The 18702-nt window shown below is 45.6% G+C and overlaps 1 protein-coding gene across 4 annotated transcripts in view; it reads left to right on the top strand.

Moving 5' to 3' along the window:
• SACS (sacsin molecular chaperone) overlaps positions 1–18702 on the top strand; it is an 81643-nt gene that overhangs the window by 49395 nt on the left and 13546 nt on the right. For 3 of the 4 annotated variants that reach the window (XM_027557580.1, XM_027557579.1, XM_027557581.1), the window contains 5 exons: positions 133–244; positions 4101–4247; positions 6216–7698; positions 8210–8301; positions 15667–15693. In XM_027557580.1, the coding sequence (XP_027413381.1) occupies positions 133–244; positions 4101–4247; positions 6216–7698; positions 8210–8301; positions 15667–15693 (1861 nt within the window). The remainder of the gene's footprint in view (positions 1–132; positions 245–4100; positions 4248–6215; positions 7699–8209; positions 8302–15666; positions 15694–18702) is intronic. The other variant, XM_027557582.1, reaches the window with a different exon arrangement.

An 18702-nucleotide genomic window follows, 5' to 3' on the forward strand; every position in this document is an offset into this window, starting at 1 on the left:
CAAAGACCAGCTCGTGATCCAGATAGTGGGTTTCCTTTACTTATGTTTAAATGCTTTTTACATATTCGAGGTGAATACAAGGTGGGCAGATTACTGTTTTATTAACTATTACTCTTTCTGGTGTATTTCTAGGAATTAATTCAGAATGCGGAAGATGCTGGGGCCACAGAAGTTAAGTTCTTGTATGATGAGACTCAGTATGGAACACAGACTCTCTGGTCGAAAGACATGGCACAATATCAGGGTAAGAGTCAGTCGTTAGTCAGGGGCATGTTTTATTCTGTGCACTAACAGGTGAATTTCATGGTTTACAGTACAGCGTTCAGTGCATGGTCACATTACCACCTCTCCTTCAATTCTCTGCGTATTTAACTCCACTTCTTCAGAGGTTTTCTCTGCTTTTCGTGGGCAACTGTCTCTGCTAGTTGGTATTTTTACAGAACAGAAAAGAATAAAAATCTTAAAACTCAGAGTAACAAACAGTGTAAATACGTAAACCTCTTATTCTACTCAGTAAACTTGTGAGCCTTTTATATTGTTAGCAAGATAGAATGGCACGCTTTCCAAAGAGAACACTTCTTTGCATTTGGAAAGAAGTTAGAGGTGGTGTTTTTTTTTTTAATCTCAGTTTTATTTATTTATTTTACTTAACAATATTGTATTGGTTTTGCCGTACATTGACATGAATCCACCATGGGTGTACATGTGTTCCCCATCCTGAACCCCCCTCCCTCCCTCTGCATCCCATCCCTCTGGGTCATCCCAGTGCACCAGCCCCAAGTACCCTGTATCATGCCTCGAACCTAGACTGGCGATTTGTTTCACATGAGAGGCTGTGGTTTTTTGTCTTACTTTCTGCTGTGAGAGGTGCCCTTGGAGTATTTTGAAGGGAGGTGGGAAGAAATACTAGAGAGGATAGAGTAAGGAGAATGAAAGGAAAGACAGTAGGAACCATAACTAACACATGGACTCCTGAAGCCCTGCGTTGTGAAGTGCTGCGTTGAAAAGGGTATTCATCACTTGCAGAGCAGCATTAAAGTCTACAGAATGATTGTGAATGACTGTTTGTGGTGGAAAGTCATTGAGAAAAGGGAAGATCAAGTCAGACTTCCCTGGACATACTTTTTTAGAGAGGTGTAAATCATATATTCTTTAAAAGATGTTTTATGATTTAGGAGGATAATCAACATTACTGTTAAATATTTAAATACTAAATATTTAGCATTTATGATAGCTCATATGTTTATTCTTATGATGTGGAAGTTGCATTTTTTTTTTTATTCTATAAAGAGATGAGATGTAACATGTTAAGAGGTTTTCATTCTAGTCTTGACTCCTGCCACCTTTGCTGATCTCAGGCAAGCTCAGTTTTACAGTGAGAGGATGAAACCAGTAGGTTTCCTGGCCCTGAGAGTCTGTGATATAAGCATTGTTGAAAGACACTTAGTGCAGATGTGACGGACTTCTGTCTAAGTCCCGATCCTGCTTGGGGCTGCCCGTGCTCCACGTCCATGGGCGCTGGTACCCAGTGTCAGCTCTGCCCCTCGAGTTCCTCCCTGGGCCTGAGTGGAGCTTGAGCCTGGTGGCATGTCAGCCTGCTTGTCCATGGACTGGCGAGGACACGGCCACCCCCAGTTACTCTGAGGGTCCCAGGAGCTTGCGTGTGTCGCCATGCTCTCTGTCTGGCATCATTCTGCTGGTCGGAGTGTCCTGTAGAGCTGTAAATGGGAAGAGATCCTGGAGGTGTTTTGCTTCTCAGCTCTTTCATGTCTAGGAGTTTTTGCTATTTAGCTGAGTCAGTGATGTCACATTAGACAGATTTTTAAAACTTGGATGTCCAGAAGGAGCTGAACACGATTGTGATCTCTTTGAAAGTGAAAGTTGCTCAGTCATGTCTGACTCTTTGCGACCCCATGGACTATAGTGTTAGTTGCTCAGTTCATGTCTGACTCTTTTCGACCCCACGGACTACCACGCTCCTTGGTGCATGGGATTTTCCAGGCAAGTGTACTGGAGTGGGTTGCCATTTCCTTCTCCAGGGGATCTTCCTGACCGAGGGATCGAACCCAGGTCTCTTGCATTGTAGGCAGATGTTTTACCATCTGAGCCACCAGCGAAGCCCTGGTAATCTCTTTCAGTTCAGTTCAGTTCAGTTCAGTCGCTCAGTCGTGTCCGACTCTTTGTGACCCCATCAGTCGCAGCACGCCAGGCCTCCCTGTCCATCACCAACTCCCGGAGTTCACTCAGACTCACGTCCATCGAGTCAGTGATGCCATCCAGCCATCTCATCCTCTGTCGTCCCCTTCTCCTCCTGCCCCCAATCCCTCCCAGTATCCAGGTCTTTTCCAATGAGTCAACTCTTTGCATGAGGTGGCCAAAGTACTGGAGTTTCAGCTTTAGCATCATTCCTTCCAAAGAAATCCCAGGGCTGATCTCCTTCAGAATGGACTGGTTGGATCTCCTTGCAGTCCAAGGGACTCTCAAGAGTCTTCTCCAACACCACAGTTCAAAAGCATCAATTCTTCAGCCCTCAGCTTTCTTCACAGTCCAACTCTCACAAGCATCTGAATGCAGAGTTCCAAAGAATAGCAAGAAGAGATAAGAAAGCCTTCCTCAGTGATCAATGCAAAGAAATAGAGGAAAACAACAGAATGGGAAAGACTAGAGATCTCTTCAAGAAAATTAGAGATACCAAAGGAACATCTCATGCAAAGATGGGCTCAATAAAGGACAGAAATGGTATGAACCTAACAGAAGCAGAAGATATTAAGAAGAGGTGGCAAGAATACACAGAAAAACTGTACAAAAAAGATCTTCTCAACCAAGATAATCACGAAGGTGTTTTCACTCACCTAGACCCAGACATCCTGGCATGTGAAGTCAAGTAGGCCTTAGAAAGCATGACTACGAACAAAGCTAGTGGAGGTGATGGCATTCCAGTTGAGCTATTTCAAATCCTGAAAGATGATGCTGTGAAAGTGCTGCACTCAATATGCCAGCAAATTTGGAAAACTCAGCAGTGACCACAGGACTGGAAAAGGTCAGTTTTCATTCCAATCCCAAAGAAAGGCAATGCCAACTAGTGCTCAAACTACCGCACAATTGCACTCATCTCACACGCTAGTAAAGTAATGCTCAAAAGTCTCCAAGCCAGGCTTCAGCAATACGTGAACCGTGAACTTCCAGATGTTCAAGCTGGTGATCTATTTAACTAACGTCTATTGAGGGCGCTTTGTGCTCATGGTGTGTGAGTGGTTTTTCTCACATTCAGACAAGAGTGGTGTCTTGGCTGGTGTCATCTTCTTGGATTACCGTTTTTTCCCCTTTACGGACGCTTAGTGTTGTAGATGAGAACTCTTGGGTTCAACTTGTTTTTGTTTCTTTTATATAATGAGAAGACAGAAGACTCAGAATGTGTCTGATGAGAGAGATCCAATGCAGAAAAATGAGAGATTTCCTCAGTTTCTCACTTTACTAAGGACTTCAAGGGTGTAGTTAATTAGGAGCTACAAGTGAAGGAAGGGCAGGGGCTCCCAGAGCCCACCCACGCCCTTCCTGCTATGTGGGACACACCATGATCTCCATGTGGTCAACCTTCCTGTAGTAACCTCTTAGGCTTGGGTTTTTCATGTCTCTACTTTGACTATTTTACAGATATTTTACAGTCATGCCATTTTTGTAACATAGATTATAACCAGCATCCCCATATCTGTGCTTGAATTCATAGGCACGTGAAAAGCATTATTTTAACATGGTTTCTTTAGTCTTCTCAGTACATTTATAGGTAATTCCATTTACAAAAATATATAAGTAAATATGTTAGGGTCAAGTTTTACAAAGTAGTACACTGTGATTAATTTTCTTGTTTGTGCTGTGTTTTCAGTATCTAAGCACTATAATTTTTCCTCTTTGGATTTTGGGTCAACAATACTGTTTTTATTGTGAGAGCAACCAAACGGTGATACTGGATCAGTCACTGTTTTCAGTTCTTTCTGTCTTTTCATCAAATAAGCATTATTACATAGAGGAAGTTTGTATAGGAGAAGTGAGTGTCCAAGCTCCCTTCTTTCTAAGCCCCTTCCTGTGCATCTTGACCCCAGGGCCTGCTCTCTATGTGTACAACAATGCGGTGTTCACCCCGGAGGACTGGCACGGCATTCAGGAAATAGCGCGGAGCAGGAAGAAGGACGACCCTTTGAAGGTTGGAAGATTTGGAATTGGCTTCAATTCTGTCTATCATATCACAGGTGTGGTTTTTGCTTTTCAGTCTTGAGATTCAAAGTTATTTTAGCCTCTGATTTGTATATTATTGGGTAAACTTCAGAGACAATATTGAACGCCAATGAAATTTCAGTGTGTCTTGTGTTTTCTCTAGTTATCTTGGTAACCATATCAAATCTTCATCGTGTGATGCAAAAGTTAATGTCATCATTTTCGGTGGAATCAATGTAGTATAGTCAGTTACTTTATGTGAAGTTTGAGACTTTACATCAGCAGCTGAAAGCCTACTACATCAGCAGTTGAAAGCCTATACAAAATTGTTACTCTAAAAACTTTTGCACTGCAAATTTTTGAGTCAGGCAAACTGGTTTTCACAGATTTTCTTATACATATTTTTAAATAACAGGAAGAAGGAAATATAATATCCAATGGTACGTAACTGACACAGAAGAGAACTTTAAAATGATCTGATTTCTCACTTTCCCTATAGAAATTTTGCTCTTCTTAAACTTGAGTATTTTGATGATTACTTTGAAGTCATGTTTGGAATCTAGAAAGAATATGAGGTTTCTGATTCAGTTACACTAGGAAATACTTATAATTTTTAGGGCTGTTCTTCTGGAACCAGAGTTCTTAGTATTTACTGTGGTTTTGAGATAAAACTTTTTAATGAAATAAGCACCAGTTATGGCTTAATTTGGAACTGTTTTTGCATTTTGAACTTGCAGGAGAAGAAGGGGCTGCGCTGGCAGAGTTCTAGCTGTTGTTAGAATAACATTAATTGATCGCCCAAACTGGGGTAGTCCTGAGGGTTAAGAAGTGATATTATTCTTGGCCACTGGCCCGAATTGGGACTGCCCTGAGCAAGTGGGACGCAGAAGCATCCTCACCATGGCCCATTTTTAGCAAATCTATTTTTAAAATTGCATTTACAGTGTTATAATGTATACTATTGTGTTAAGTATATTATGTATTATATAATAAAACTGATGAAGTCATTATGTTATATAACAATTATGTGAATATTAACAGTCATGTGTTCAACTATTTGTGAGTTATTCCTCACATCTGTGACATGCAGTGGTTTTTAAATTTTATGGGGACACACTTGTGCATTGCATAAGTGTAGAGCCTGTTGTCAGGGATGTATTGTCCAGAGAGTCCCCTGGCGGCAGGTATCTGCTCTCACTGTGGGTTTGTTCCCTGTCTGAGAACCAGCACACTTATGTGGGATGGGTTCCCTGGGTGCTGACCTCTAATCCAAGGACTTTCCAAGGTCATTAGTTCTGCTCTCCAGCCACCAGTCTTCTCCCTGACATAGTTTCAGTAATGGGAGTGCAGAAGGGACTGTGGACAATGAGGGGCTGTGGACCAGCCTTGTTGACTGGACGTGGTGGTGGGCTGGTGGACATAACATTGCCTACTAAAAATACCCCAGAGCCCAGGATTTGGTGCTTGTGATGCCTAAGCCTGTAGTCGGTGACCCTGCGTGTCATGGGTGGACCCCATAGAGGTCTTGTGTGAAGGTTAGGTCCTCAAGTTACTGTCCATTTCAGACTCGCTCTGGGACGCATGCTTGAGATCACTTGTTCTTTCTTATTCTCTCAGAGAATCTGTGGTTGAAATTTTATTTTGCACACAGGCTACAATTCTGTTCTGTTTAGTTGGGTTCACAAGGTTCTAGGGAGAGTGTAAATATCCAAATATTCCTTATGTATTTTAATTAATTTAGTAAATGCTTGAAGATACATCTTAGGTTTTCACAATAATCACTTAAACCCTCTCAATACCTGGTGCTTTTTGAATCTAAAGAGAAATCATTTTTTGCATTCAAAGAATTGTGTTTCCAAAGCAAGACTTAGTTCATTTTTAGATAACTCTATTTAGAATCCTTCTGTGGCTCATGCTTCTCCGTGTGTAACTGTGTAGTGTAATTGTGATTATCAGTGTCGGTATAGGTCAGAGTTGATGGTGACTTGAATTTTCCTTTGCAGATGTTCCTTGCATCTTTAGTGGTGACCAGATTGGCATGTTAGATCCTCATCAGACACTTTTCGGTCCACATGAATCAGGCCAGTGTTGGAATCTCAGAGATGACAGCAAAGAAATTAGCGAGCTTTCAGACCAGTTTGCGCCGTTTATTGGCCTTTTTGGAAGCACCAAGGAGACGTTTGTGAAGGGCAGCTTCCCTGGGACGTTCTTCCGTTTCCCGCTTCGGCGGCAGCCCTCCCAGCTCAGCGGGACCCTCTACAACAAGCAAAAGGTACTGGAGCTGTTTGAGTCCTTCCAGGCGGACGCGGACACGGTGCTGCTCTTCCTGAAGAATGTGCAGGACGTGTCTCTGCACGTCCGCGAGGCCGACGGCTCGGAGAAGCTGGTCTTCAGAGTGACGGCTCGCGAGCCGGCAGCGCCAGCGCCAGAGCGGCCAGGGGCGGTGGAGGCGCTGGGGGCCGCCCTCAGTGATTACTGTGAGCGGGTGCCCAGCGGCGGCGTCACGTGCGTCACGTACCCGGTGAGCATAGTCCTGGAGGACGGGGACGCCCAGGGCGCCCGGGAAACGTCTTGGCTGGTGTGCAACAGCGTGGGAGGCCGGGGCCTTAGCGCGCAGCTGGACGCGCTGGCAGACGAGCTGCGCTTCGTCCCTGTCATCGGCATCGCCACGCCCCTGTCGGGTCTGGCTGAGGAGCACGGGGCAGCTGGATTCTCAGGGAAAGCCTTCTGCTTCCTCCCCTTACCGCCGGGCGAGGAGAGCCGGACTGGGCTCCCGGTCCACGTCAGTGGCTTCTTCGGCCTGACGGACAACCGTAGGAGCATCAAGTGGCGGGAGCTGGACCAGTGGAGGGACCCGGCCGCTGTGTGGAACGAGCTGCTCGTGCTGAGTGTGGTGCCCAGGGCCTACGCCGCCCTCATCCTCGACGCCGTCGCCCGCCTGCGGGCCGGCTGCAGCCCTGGGCTGCCGCTCTCGGTGGCCGGGGTCTACGGGCTGTGGCCCGACGCTGCTCAGGTCAAGCTGCCCTGGCGGCCGGCGCTGGAGCCGCTGTTCCAGGAGCTCTTCCAGCACGAGGTGCTGCCCTCCCTGGGCGGCCACTGGGTCCCCCTGGAGCAGGCATGCTTCTCGGACCTGGACGAGGGCCTGGACTACGCCCCGGCCGTGCTCCGCTTCCTGCAGCGCTCGGGGAAGGAGGTGGTCCGGGTCCCGGCCCACCTGGCTGCCGCCGCGCAGCTCATGGCCTCCAGCGCCGGGCCGCTGACGCAGGTGACGCCTGCGTGGACCCGGCAGGTGCTGCGGAAGGTGGGCCTGGGCGGCGCGAGTGCGCCGGAGAGGCTGCATCTGCTGGAGTTCGTGCTCTCCGACCAGGCCTACAGCGAGCTGCTGGGGCTGGAGCTGCTGCCGCTGCAGAGCGGGGCCTTCCTCCCCTTCTCCTCGTCCGCCTGCGACCAGGACGTGATCTACATTGCCTCAGAGGAGCACCCCAGGTAGGCGGGGCACACGTCGGTGTGCGTGCGGCCTTAGGGGGCTCTGCAGAGCTGCTCCATTAGAAAGAACACACCATTACGTTCTAAGGTGGAAGGGCCTCCAGATGTTTACGCGTTAAAAAGCGGTCCAAGCCATTGTTGTTCCTGGAAATTCTAATAACAGAACGTAGAAAAGAATGGCTACAAAGAGCTAGTAATAACTAAAGTTAGTCAAAAGGAAATTATTTTGATGAAATTAAATTCACAAATAACTCGGTAATTATAGCTCAGGATGCCTATTGACATTTCAGGGAATACAGTGCATGTTTCTCTAAGGTGTTCTGGGCTGTCCCTGGGTTTGCATGCTGCCTCAGGGTTTAAAGCCACACCTGGATAGGACTGGATTACAAGGATTGCGTGTGATTGAGGTGTGCCTTATAATTTAGGTAAAATAGTGAGCACATATAACTGGCTTGAAATTATATCATTGAACTTATCTACTTAAAATTGCTGCATTTCTGTCACTTTTTAGGTCCCTTTTCCCAGGTCTTGAAGGAAGATTTCTTTTGGATAATTTGAAGCCTCACCTTCTAGCTGCTTTAAAGGAAGCTGCCCAAACCCGAGGTATTATAGCTATTTTAGCTTTTTAAAAATAAGTGTAATTATAAAAATGTGAACAATTTATGTGTTTCCTGTTAAGTTGAATGAGTATGGAATTGCCTATTGGTCAGCAGCCCCATGTGGTTCAACCTCATGTACTCGTGGTTTGAGATGTGTCAGTCGTGGATGCTGACGTCTGTCCGAATGCAAAGGTGGTCCTGTGTTTAGAAACCTGTGTTTAGGGTTCGGGTATGGCAGTGGTCCTCACCCCTGCACAGTGCCTCACGGGCCTGCATGCTTCCCCATTTCTTTCCCCTTTTTTGCCCCCGGCCTCCTCCCTGGTGGGCTACGTGGCGGTGAGAGCGCTGCTGTGGGTTAGGTGGACATGCAAGGGGAGACGGGGTCCGCCTGCTCTGCCCCTACATCACCTGCCTCCAGGGTTCCACATGGTTGTGTTGGGGCGGCTTTGGGGACCTACACGTTGAGAAGAGACCTGTGCATCAGGGTTGGGAGGACTCCTGGGGGCCGAGGCAGGAAAGGGTGTCCTCTATCGGGAGTACTTTTTAGGAAAAGACAGAATAATTGGGGGAAAAATCACCATGGTTCTGTTTAACCTTATCTTTCAACTTCTGTGAGCACCTTTGTAAGACTGTTGCCTGAATTTTTTTTGTTTGTTTGTTTATATTCTTTCAGCCACTCTTTTTTTTGTTTTTTGTATTGAAGGATATTGAACTTTTTTAAAGTTAGATACCGGCCTGAAAAATTCTGGGTTTGTTCTAGGTAAGGTTGTAAAGCGTGCTCTTTGTGACCTGTCTTTGTACTGTGTGCTGGTTTGTTTTCAAAGGTAATGGCTAAAGGAAAACTTGCTAATGGTCATGCGCCTTCATTCCTGTAAATGGAAGCAAAAGGAGTTGGGGTTTGGGGTGCTGATTCAGGATGGAGCGCAGGGAGGCTGTGGGCAATGCGGTGTGAGCCGGAGGGCGTCCGGACGCTGCTGTTGCCTGTGTCAGGAGCTTTAGAGGAGCCTTGTGAGGAGTCTTAATGTGGATTCTTTCCTATGACTCTGCCGTTCTCTGCTCCAAAGTTTTCCAAGTTCTTACTTCCCAAGTTCTCTATTATCTTCTTATGTAAAACATTACAGTGCAATACGATGTACACACAGAAAAGTATACTTATCTTACACATCAGATCAGATCAGATCAGTCACTCAGTCGTGACTGACTCTTTGCGACCCCATGAATCGCAGCACGCCAGGCCTCCCTGTCCATCGCCAACTCCCGGAGTTCACTCAGACTCACGTCCATCGAGTCAGTGATGCCATCCAGCCATCTCATCCTCTGTCGTCCCCTTTTCCACTTGCCCCCAATCCCTCCCAGCATCAGAGTCTTTTCCAATGAGTCAACTCTTCGCATGAGGTAGCCAAAGTACTGGAGTTTCAGCTTTAGCATCATTCCTTCCAAAGAAATCCCAGGGCTGATCTCTTTCAGAATGGACTGGTTGGATCTCCTTGCAGTCCAAGGGACTCTCAAGAGTCTTCTCCAACACCACAGTTCAAAAGCATCAATTCTTCAGCCCTCAGCTTTCTTCACAGTCCAACTCTCACATCCATAAATGACCACAGGAAAAACCATAGCCTTGACTAGACGAAACTTTGTTGGCAAAGTAATGTCTCTGCTTTTGATTATGCTATCTAGGTTGGTCATAACTTTCCTTCCAAGGAGTAAGCGTCTTTTAATTTCGTGGCTGCAGTCACCATCTGCAGTGATTTTGGAGCCCAGAAAAATAAAGTCTGACACTGTTTCCACTGTTTCCCCATCTATTTCCCCTGAAGTGATGGGACTGGATGCCATGATCTTCGTTTTCTGAATGTTGAGCTTTAAGCCAACTTTTTCACTCTCCACTTTAACTTTCATCAAGAGGCTTTTTAGTTCCTCTTCACTGTCTGCCATAAGGGTGGTATCATCTGCATATCTGAGGTTATTGATATTTCTCCCGGCAATCTTGATTCCAGCTTGTGTTTCTTCCAGTCCAGCATTTCTCATGATGTACTCTGTATATAAGTTAAATAAACAGGGTGACAATATACAGCCTTGACGTATAGGTCTAGTGGAATTTTATAAGCTGAACATACCCAGATCAGAACCAGAAGACTGGCTGCCTCTCTGAGATAGTCCTGGCCACCCAAAGGCAACTGTGACCCTGACTCTCGACAGCACAGATGGACTCAGGGCTTCCTGTGCTTCCTGTGGGGGGAATCCATGTGCACACAGTCTGCTGCGGTCACTGGCCCTGAATTTGGGATCCAGCTTGGTGTCTGCAGTTGCAGACCGTTCTTTCTCACAGCAGTGCTATTTCATTGTGTGGTTTCACTTTGTTTTGAAGAGAGAATTTTTGTTCATGTGCATTAGTTTCTGAGGTAGGTAGAGAGTTGAAAATCAGTTGAAAATTATTCAGAATCAAATCAGACTCAAAGGGTAGAAGACCAGCAGGATAATGTTGGTCTTACTTCGAATTTTCAAGTACTCTGTGGCACAGGGAGTGGCCACAACCTCTTCTCTAGCCTTGCATGAATGGGGACCTATCGTAATATTTTTGGGATGAGTTACATTTATCTACTGTTAACTCAGTAATTTGACGTCTTTGTAAAGCTGAGTCTTCCCACTCTGTGTGTGTTCTCGTTTTCTCATCTACTGTGAGTTCTGATTTGTTATTTTGGAATCATCTGCAGACTCTGTGTTTTATCTCTGGTTCCTGGTTTTACACTAGAAGGGACGTCTTTGCTGTTACTGTCACCCGTGATGTGCAGCTAGTTATCTCAGGAGTTGTCTTCACTGTCACTTATCTGGATTTAAGTATTAGTATTAGCCTGCCACCCTTGTGATTATGTAATCATCCTGGTCTCTAGCCTTTCTGGTTTCTTTATCTGGCCACTTGGTGAAGGGACTACCTCCTGGGCATCCTCCCTGTTGTTTTTTACCATTAGTTCTAGACAGAAATGTATTTTTGATGTCACCTTATCCCCAAGAACAGATTTACTGCTTGGGGAGCATTATGGTGTAGGGCCAGTGGGGACTCAGTAATGACCCCTTTGCTTTCCTTTCCTGGGACCCCAGTTGGTGAAGGAAGACCCAGAGAGGAACCAGTTGGTAGACCTTACTGGTCAGCCCTGCGTCACTGCGGTGACCCTGGTCTTGGGGGTGTGGCTTAGGGCATGCTGTGGGCCTGTACTGTGACCTCTAGGGTGAGATGGACGAGCTTACCAGGCTGGTTACAGGCAGCATTGGGGACCTCGACTTCCTTCCTGGCCCGCCCTGCACTGCGGAGCTGCGGGAGCTACCTCGGGCATCCCCCTGGGCAGGGGCAGGCGTTTCTTCCTACACTGAGCAGTCAATGAGCCAGTCTCCTTTCTGGTGTGTGGGGCAGGAGTATGAGAAGAGAGGCCAAGAGGGCTGCATCTGTGGGGCTCCCTTCCTACGGTGGGAACGTCACAGACGTGAAATGTCAGTGGATCTTTTCGGCTGCAAAAACCGATTATGTGATCCTTTTGCTGACACAAAGCACTGTGGGCTTCTCTTTCCTAAATGTAAGTAAAATCTGATTGGCCACATTTGGAAGTACAGCTGCACACAGTTGCATGGGAAGTGTTTTCTTTGGCAGTGGGAGTAGCCCCAACAAAATACCTCATCATGTGGAAGTTTTATCTTCCACTTGTTTCACTGTAAAATCCTCAGCTAAGTACTGTGGTACTGACTGTACTCTCACTATTTAACTCTGTTGCCTCTCATTTGCAGTTGTACACTTCAGTTCAGTCAGCCAGTTAAGTAGCTCAGTCGTGTCTGATTCTTTGTGACTTCATGGACTGTAGCACGCCAGGCTTCCCTGTCCACCACCAACTCCAAGAGCCTACTCAAACTCATATTCACTGAGTCGGTGATGCTATCCAGCCATCTCATCCTCTGTCATCCCCTTCTCCTCCTGCCTTCAATCTTTCCCAGCATCAGGGTCTTTTCAAATGAGTCAGTTCTTCGCATCAGGTCGCCAAAGTATTGGAGTTTCAGCTTCAGCATGAGTCCTTCCAATGAATATTCAGGACTGATTTCCTTTAGGATGGACTGGTTGGATCTCCTTGCTGTCCAAGGGACTCTCAAGAATCTTCTCCAACACCACAGTTCAAAAGCATCGGTTCTTTGGTGCTCAGCTTTCTTTATAGTCCAACATCTATACATGACTACTGGAAAAACCACAGCTTTAACTAGACAGACCTTTGTTGGCAAAGTAATGTCTCTCCTTTTTAATATGCTGTCAACTTTGGTCATAACTTTTCCTCGAAGGAGAAAGCATCTTTTAATTTCATGGCTGCAATCACCATCTGCAGTGATTTTGGAACCCAAAAAATAAAGTCTCTCACTGTTTCCATTGTTTCCCCATCTATTTGCCATGAAGTGATGGGACCAGATGCCATGATCTTAGTTTTCTGAATGTTGAGTTTTAAGCCAACTTATTCACTCTCCTCTTTCACTTTCATCAAGAAGCTCTTTAGTTCTTCTTCATTTTCTGCCTTAAGGGTGATGTCATCTGTATATCTGAGGTTATTGATGTTCATCCCAGCAATCTTGATTCCAGCTTGTGCTTCATCCAGCCTGGCATTTCTCATGATGTACTTTGCATATAAGTTAAATAAGCAGGGTGACAATATATAGCCTTGATGTACTCCTTTCCCTATTTGGAACCAGTCTGTTGTTCCATGTCCAGTGCTAACTGTTGCTTCCTGACCTGGTTACAGATTTCTCAGGAGGCAGGTCAGGTGGTCTGGTATTCCCATCTCTTTAAGAATTTTCCACAGTTTGTTGTCATCCACAGAGTCTTCTCCATTTGGGGGAAACAAAGCCAACCTTGACTTTGGTTTGCTTTCTGTGTAGTCCAGCATCCAGGGGAGTGGCATGTGCTTGTCGTCTACACTTGCTCACCATCTGCTGTCTCTGCAGACGCACTTTTCATTCAGTGCAATAAAATTGCCTGACTGAGATCACCAATTAATGACTTTTAAAAAATTATTAAATCCAGTGAAATTGTTTTGTTCTTCTTACCTGGTCCCCCTGAGGCTTTGCTCCTACTGGTCACTCATCTTTAATTCCCCGGTTCTCTTGTTGTCCTGATACTTCTTTGGCTGCTTTTAAGAATTATTTGTGAATTTCTGTTCCTTAGTTGACCCCTTAATGGGGGTCAGTTCAGAAACTCCTTATAGTCTTTGGGCCTCCTTGTTCACCCAGGTCCCTTGATCACACACGTGTAGTAGTCTGTATGTCTTCTGTTGGTCCCCAGTTTCAGGACTCGCAGTGCTGTGCAGGGTGGTGGGTATGGGCCCAGGCTCTGTCAATGCACAGATCTGGGCTCAGACTTGATTCCTCCATTGTGTGACCTTCAACAAATTACCTGATCTCTGTGAACCTCTTTCCTCATCAGTGACATCCTTCCAGAAAAGTGTATCTGGGGCGCTCGAGATTCAACTACATGAAACGAAAGATTGCTTTCTTTCTTACAAGTGTAATGAAATGAGAATAAGGGTTGAGTGGAGCATGGCAGGCAGTCCCAGCCTACCAGCTGAATTTTATCCAGTTTGCATGATGCCATCAGGCAGGCTATTGACAACCTCTCCAGTGATATTTTAGTTTGGGCAGGCTTTCTCTGAAGATAAGCTGGTGTGCATAGAGCGTGTAGTTTAACATGACACCTGGCTAATGAGAAACACTGTTGTCATTCTGTCCATGGAGCTCCTCAGGGAGCTCAAAGTCCACGCTTTCCCTGCTCGAGTCCTCATCTTGTGTCCATATCTGTCTCGCCTCTTGTGTGATCTTTCCTTGTGAGCACAGCACCATCACCACCCTTGTTCTCGTGTCTCTGGGCTCTGGGGATGGAATTTCTGCGTCGCCCTTCTCCGGCTGTGCTGTGAGCCCCCAGGGCCTCCTCCCTGCTGTGCTCATCTCATCTCATCACCGTCTGCTGATGGGTTCCAGTGTGTGTCCTGACTCTGGACAGGTCCCGTCTTGTTTGAGTGGCCTGCGGGGCTCCCGTGACTGGCCTCAAGAGACCAGAGTTCCCTTCATCCGAGAGAGCAGAGCCCTGTGAGGCTTGTCACCCCCGCGCGGCACAGTGCCCGCTTCAGGGTGGACACTTGGTAAAGTTTTCTTTTACACGAATTCAGGTTTTCGTGCATCTGTGTTTCTGCACACAGTGTCCCCTTTGCTTAAAATACTCTCTTGCACCCTGCCTGTAGGCTTCTGTTCATCTCTTTGCCTTCAACCCACAAGTCTCCTCCAGGGAGAGGCTCTCTGTGCTATCCCTGCCCCCGCACCCCCCCACGCCCCTGCCCCTGCAGGCCACACAGACCTGTGTCATTCAAGTCTGTCGCCACCCTTTTAATCTTTTCTGCCTGATCACAGCCCCGTTTTCCTGGGCCAGACAGACTAGGAAGCCACCCATTAGTCTCTTTCATGTTCCCAGTGCCAGGTTGATAGGCTGATGCTGAGCTTCCGTTGCTGGGCTGGGTGGGGTGGAGCTGCGGGGACGGGGATACAAGCAGGCAGATGCCTGTAGTGTGGCCATGAGTCAGAATTTCTTTTCAAATGCATATCTTCTGTGTCTTATTTGTTCTCCACCTTAATCCTCCTCTGAGGGACAGAGACATTGAGGCTGAAAGAGCTTGAAGGACTTAGGACTATCTGGAGCTTCAGAGTTGGGGTGAAGATTCTGTTGTTTTGTTTTTTCTATCACAGGTCTAGGTTATTTCTGTATTAAGTTACTTGAGTAAATGGGTGACTCTTGGAAGTTAGAAGAGCAGGTAAATAGGTTTTGGAGGAAGTAGAAGAAAAGCAGTTGAATCAGACACATGGTAGGAATGCTTCATAATTTGGATTTAGTTTATATTGAAAGTGAAAGTTGCTCAGCTGTGTCCAACTCTTTGCAACCCCATGGACTATACAGTCCATGGAATTCTCCAGGCCAGCATACTGGAGTGGGTAGCCTTTCCCTTCTCCAGGAGATCTTCCCAACCCAGGGATTTAACCCAGGTCTCCCGCATTGCAGGTGGATTCTTTACTAGCTGAGCCATAAGGGAAGCCCAAGAAAACTGGAGTGGGTAGCCTATTCCTTCTCCAGCAGATCTTCCTGACCCAGGAATCGAACCTAGGTCAATTATATTGAAGTATATCCTTAAATCTTAAATGTATATTCTGCTATGTTTGGAGTTTGTTTATGGCTTTTCTTTTACATAATGATGTGTAAGATTCTGAAAACAGTGCTATCTTAAGATTCAGAATAATTGCTGTAGCCATTATGTGAAAACTGTGACAATTCCGGCTTTTTCTAAGAACGGATTTAATTATATTCTAGCACAACAACTTCTCTGGGGATACTCAGGTATGATGACTAAGTGTTGTATTCATTTGCAGCCTGATGTTTTTTTCATTTGATTCTTTGAATCCTGTTTTTTTCATTTACCCCAGTAGCTAGAAGTTGTATCAGTATTATTTTCTGGTGCTAACAATTAAAGGAGAGAGGAAACTATACTAGTAGAGTACATAGGTGGTTGTTACACATGCCACAATCAGGCCATGTTTCAGTTCATAGAACATTTAGTCTCAAATGAAACAATTATGCTGAGATTGGTATTTAAGCTGTGGGATTTAATGGAAGGGTGAGAGTGTCCACACTTGTTATATGATGAGATTGAAATGGACAGAGGGACATCCATTCTAGGATCTCTGTCCGTGAAGTGTCAGTTATTGACTGTCTTTTTATAAAAAATTTTGATAGACTTGCATTGTTTTCCTCCAGTTTCTGTTTCCCTTGGAAAATCAGGATATGAGATTAGCTGTATAGAAACTGTTTTTATAGTAAACATTATAGTAAACATTTGGAGTCAGTCTATTCCTTGAAGCTAAAATTAATTTAGAAGCTAAGTCACTGTTATAGTGATAATTCATATAAGTATTAACCTTGTTTTCTAGCTTGTAGGAAAAGTGGCTGATCCCTCACAGCTACCGTGACTGTATTCCTACATCTTTAAGGAGCGGAAGGCAGAGTCTTGTTGTCAGCAGGCTGCATGGTTAGCCGCCTGCCCCGGGGCAGGGGGTGCTCTGGGTGGCGTCGGCCACCGCCCGACTTGTCGTCTGTCTCCTGTTCAGGATGGAAGCGAGGGCCGCACTGCAGTGTCACTGCCGACTTCTTGAGAAGTCTGCTCGCAGTGCTGTTCTGAGCCAGCCTGGTGCCCTGTGGAGTAGAGGGAGGCTTCCCTGGGACCTTGCAGAGCTCTGGGAGCACCGGGCTGGCCACCGAGCTGCCCTCTCCATCCCTGTGTGCTGCTTTTCTGTCCTTTGTTTCCTTTTTCTTCCTTTGAAGATTTGACTGACAGATGGCCTACAGTTTAACTGGCACCTCATCTTATTTTCAAGTGGACTGTAGCATCCTGTTTCCATCCACATGGAAAATCTTCCTCAAAGTGAGGGCTGAACCATAGATTTAGCATGCTGACGGTTTTACCTTGAGCTGACCCACAGGAAAGCACAAACCACTCTGAGCAGAGTTGTTCCTGAATAGTTACAACTGATAAACACTCTCTCTCTAGGAACATGCCTGGCACAAAATACTTAACCTCTTTTGACAGTGCTGATAATTCGAAAGGCAGGGCCACAGAAGCACAAGTCATTTAATAAATGCTGTTGAACTATTTTATGGATACCAGTTGAGGTGCTTCACAATTTCAAGGGTGCCCCAATCCAGGGCATGGAGACATTTTTCTGTGTTAACATTTATACTTTAGGGAAAAAGCTGAAAGCTTAACTACAAAATAAACAGAAATCAGAACTCCAAGTCTAATTGACTTCTGTGCTTAGAATTGTCTCTTACTACATTTTCTCTCTCCTTTATTTTTTATGATTTGTTTCATCAAAGCATGACTGGCATTAATCGCATGTTACATGTGCTGTGTGCGTCAATCGCATGTTACATGTGGTGTGTGCAACCACATTACGTGTGGTGTACACGTGAATCACATGTTACACGTGGCGCACATGGTCGCATGTTACATGTGGTGTGTGCATATCATTGACATTTTATTTGCACATCGATACTAGACAGCTGTACTGAAGGTAGGTATGTGGCTTATAGGCTGCTGAATTTCATGCAAGGTTATTGGACAGGATTATCTGCAGAGTGCATGTTGGGTGGCAGTTATTAACATGGAACACAGTGTGCTGCACATTTGGTTTTTCTGTTTTTTGAGTGTTCTGAATTTTAATTTCTAACTCTTTTTTTGTATCTTTGATATTATATCCTTGCCTTGTGATTTGGATATTCTATTATAGATAATTCAGTAAGCATTTTTCAGAAAATTAAAAATGAATTAAAAAATAATATTTTAATGGGACTCACAGACCAAGGAGGCTGTGCTACTCAGACTATAGACAAGATTTTGTGACTTCTTAAACACTACTGCCTGACTCACCCTATGTCACATAGTGTAGAAACTGACAATAATTAGGACATGGGTATTGGTGTCTTCAACAGTTGCAGAAGTGTGTCCTTGCTTAAACTTCTGTGGCAGTAATTTTAAATGTCTTATTGTAACATGAGAGAGAATCTTCTTGGTAGAAGTTAAGGCCATCTCCCTGGTATGTGAGTCTGTGAAATAAGAGTGTCCTTCCCTGGTTAACAGATATTGATGGACAAAATTTCAAGGGGCTTGAGGTGTTCCCCTTTTTATATTTTTTTCCAAAATTAGTCTTTCCAGAGTCTAGATATTATATGTATGCTAGGGAGAAAATGGAATGTTAGTTTGCATAAGATTGAATTTGAGATGCTTTTTATTTCCCTGTATAGGCAAATATATACCCACAGGTATATCATGTTATTTTAAAATTTTATTATCCCTGGTATTATAGACAAATACACAGAAACACAAACTGTGCTTAGAAATAAAATGTTATCTTCTAGACCAGTGGCTGAAAATCAGCAAACATGTTTTTTCCCCAGAGAAAACCTTACTAGCCTCCTGGTTTATCAACCGTCCCAGGGTGCAGCTACCTGGTGGGGAAAGGATGCCATCACAGCTGGCCCCTGTGCCCTGTTGCTTATCCCTAAAGCATTGCTGCCAAGGCCAGAGTCCAGAAGAATGCCCTTTCCTGGGTGATAAGCACAAGTGAAACTCTGCCTCGGAGGGTCGTGGCTGTGCTCCCTGCCTGGACATGCACAGAGCATCTCAGAGCTGTAACCTCGGCCCCTTCCTCTCTCCAGTGAGCCCTCAAGTCCCAGAGAGGCCGTGCTAGCCCCCTCTTCTCAAATGTCCAGTCGTGGTAGACAGGAAGCTCCAGGCTACTGGCGGCCTCAGTTCCTACAGCCTGGGTCAGCTAGGACAGGGACACCAGTCCC

Source organism: Bos indicus x Bos taurus, chromosome 12 (assembly GCF_003369695.1).
Source record: "Bos indicus x Bos taurus breed Angus x Brahman F1 hybrid chromosome 12, Bos_hybrid_MaternalHap_v2.0, whole genome shotgun sequence".
NCBI lineage: Eukaryota > Metazoa > Chordata > Mammalia > Artiodactyla > Bovidae > Bos > Bos indicus x Bos taurus.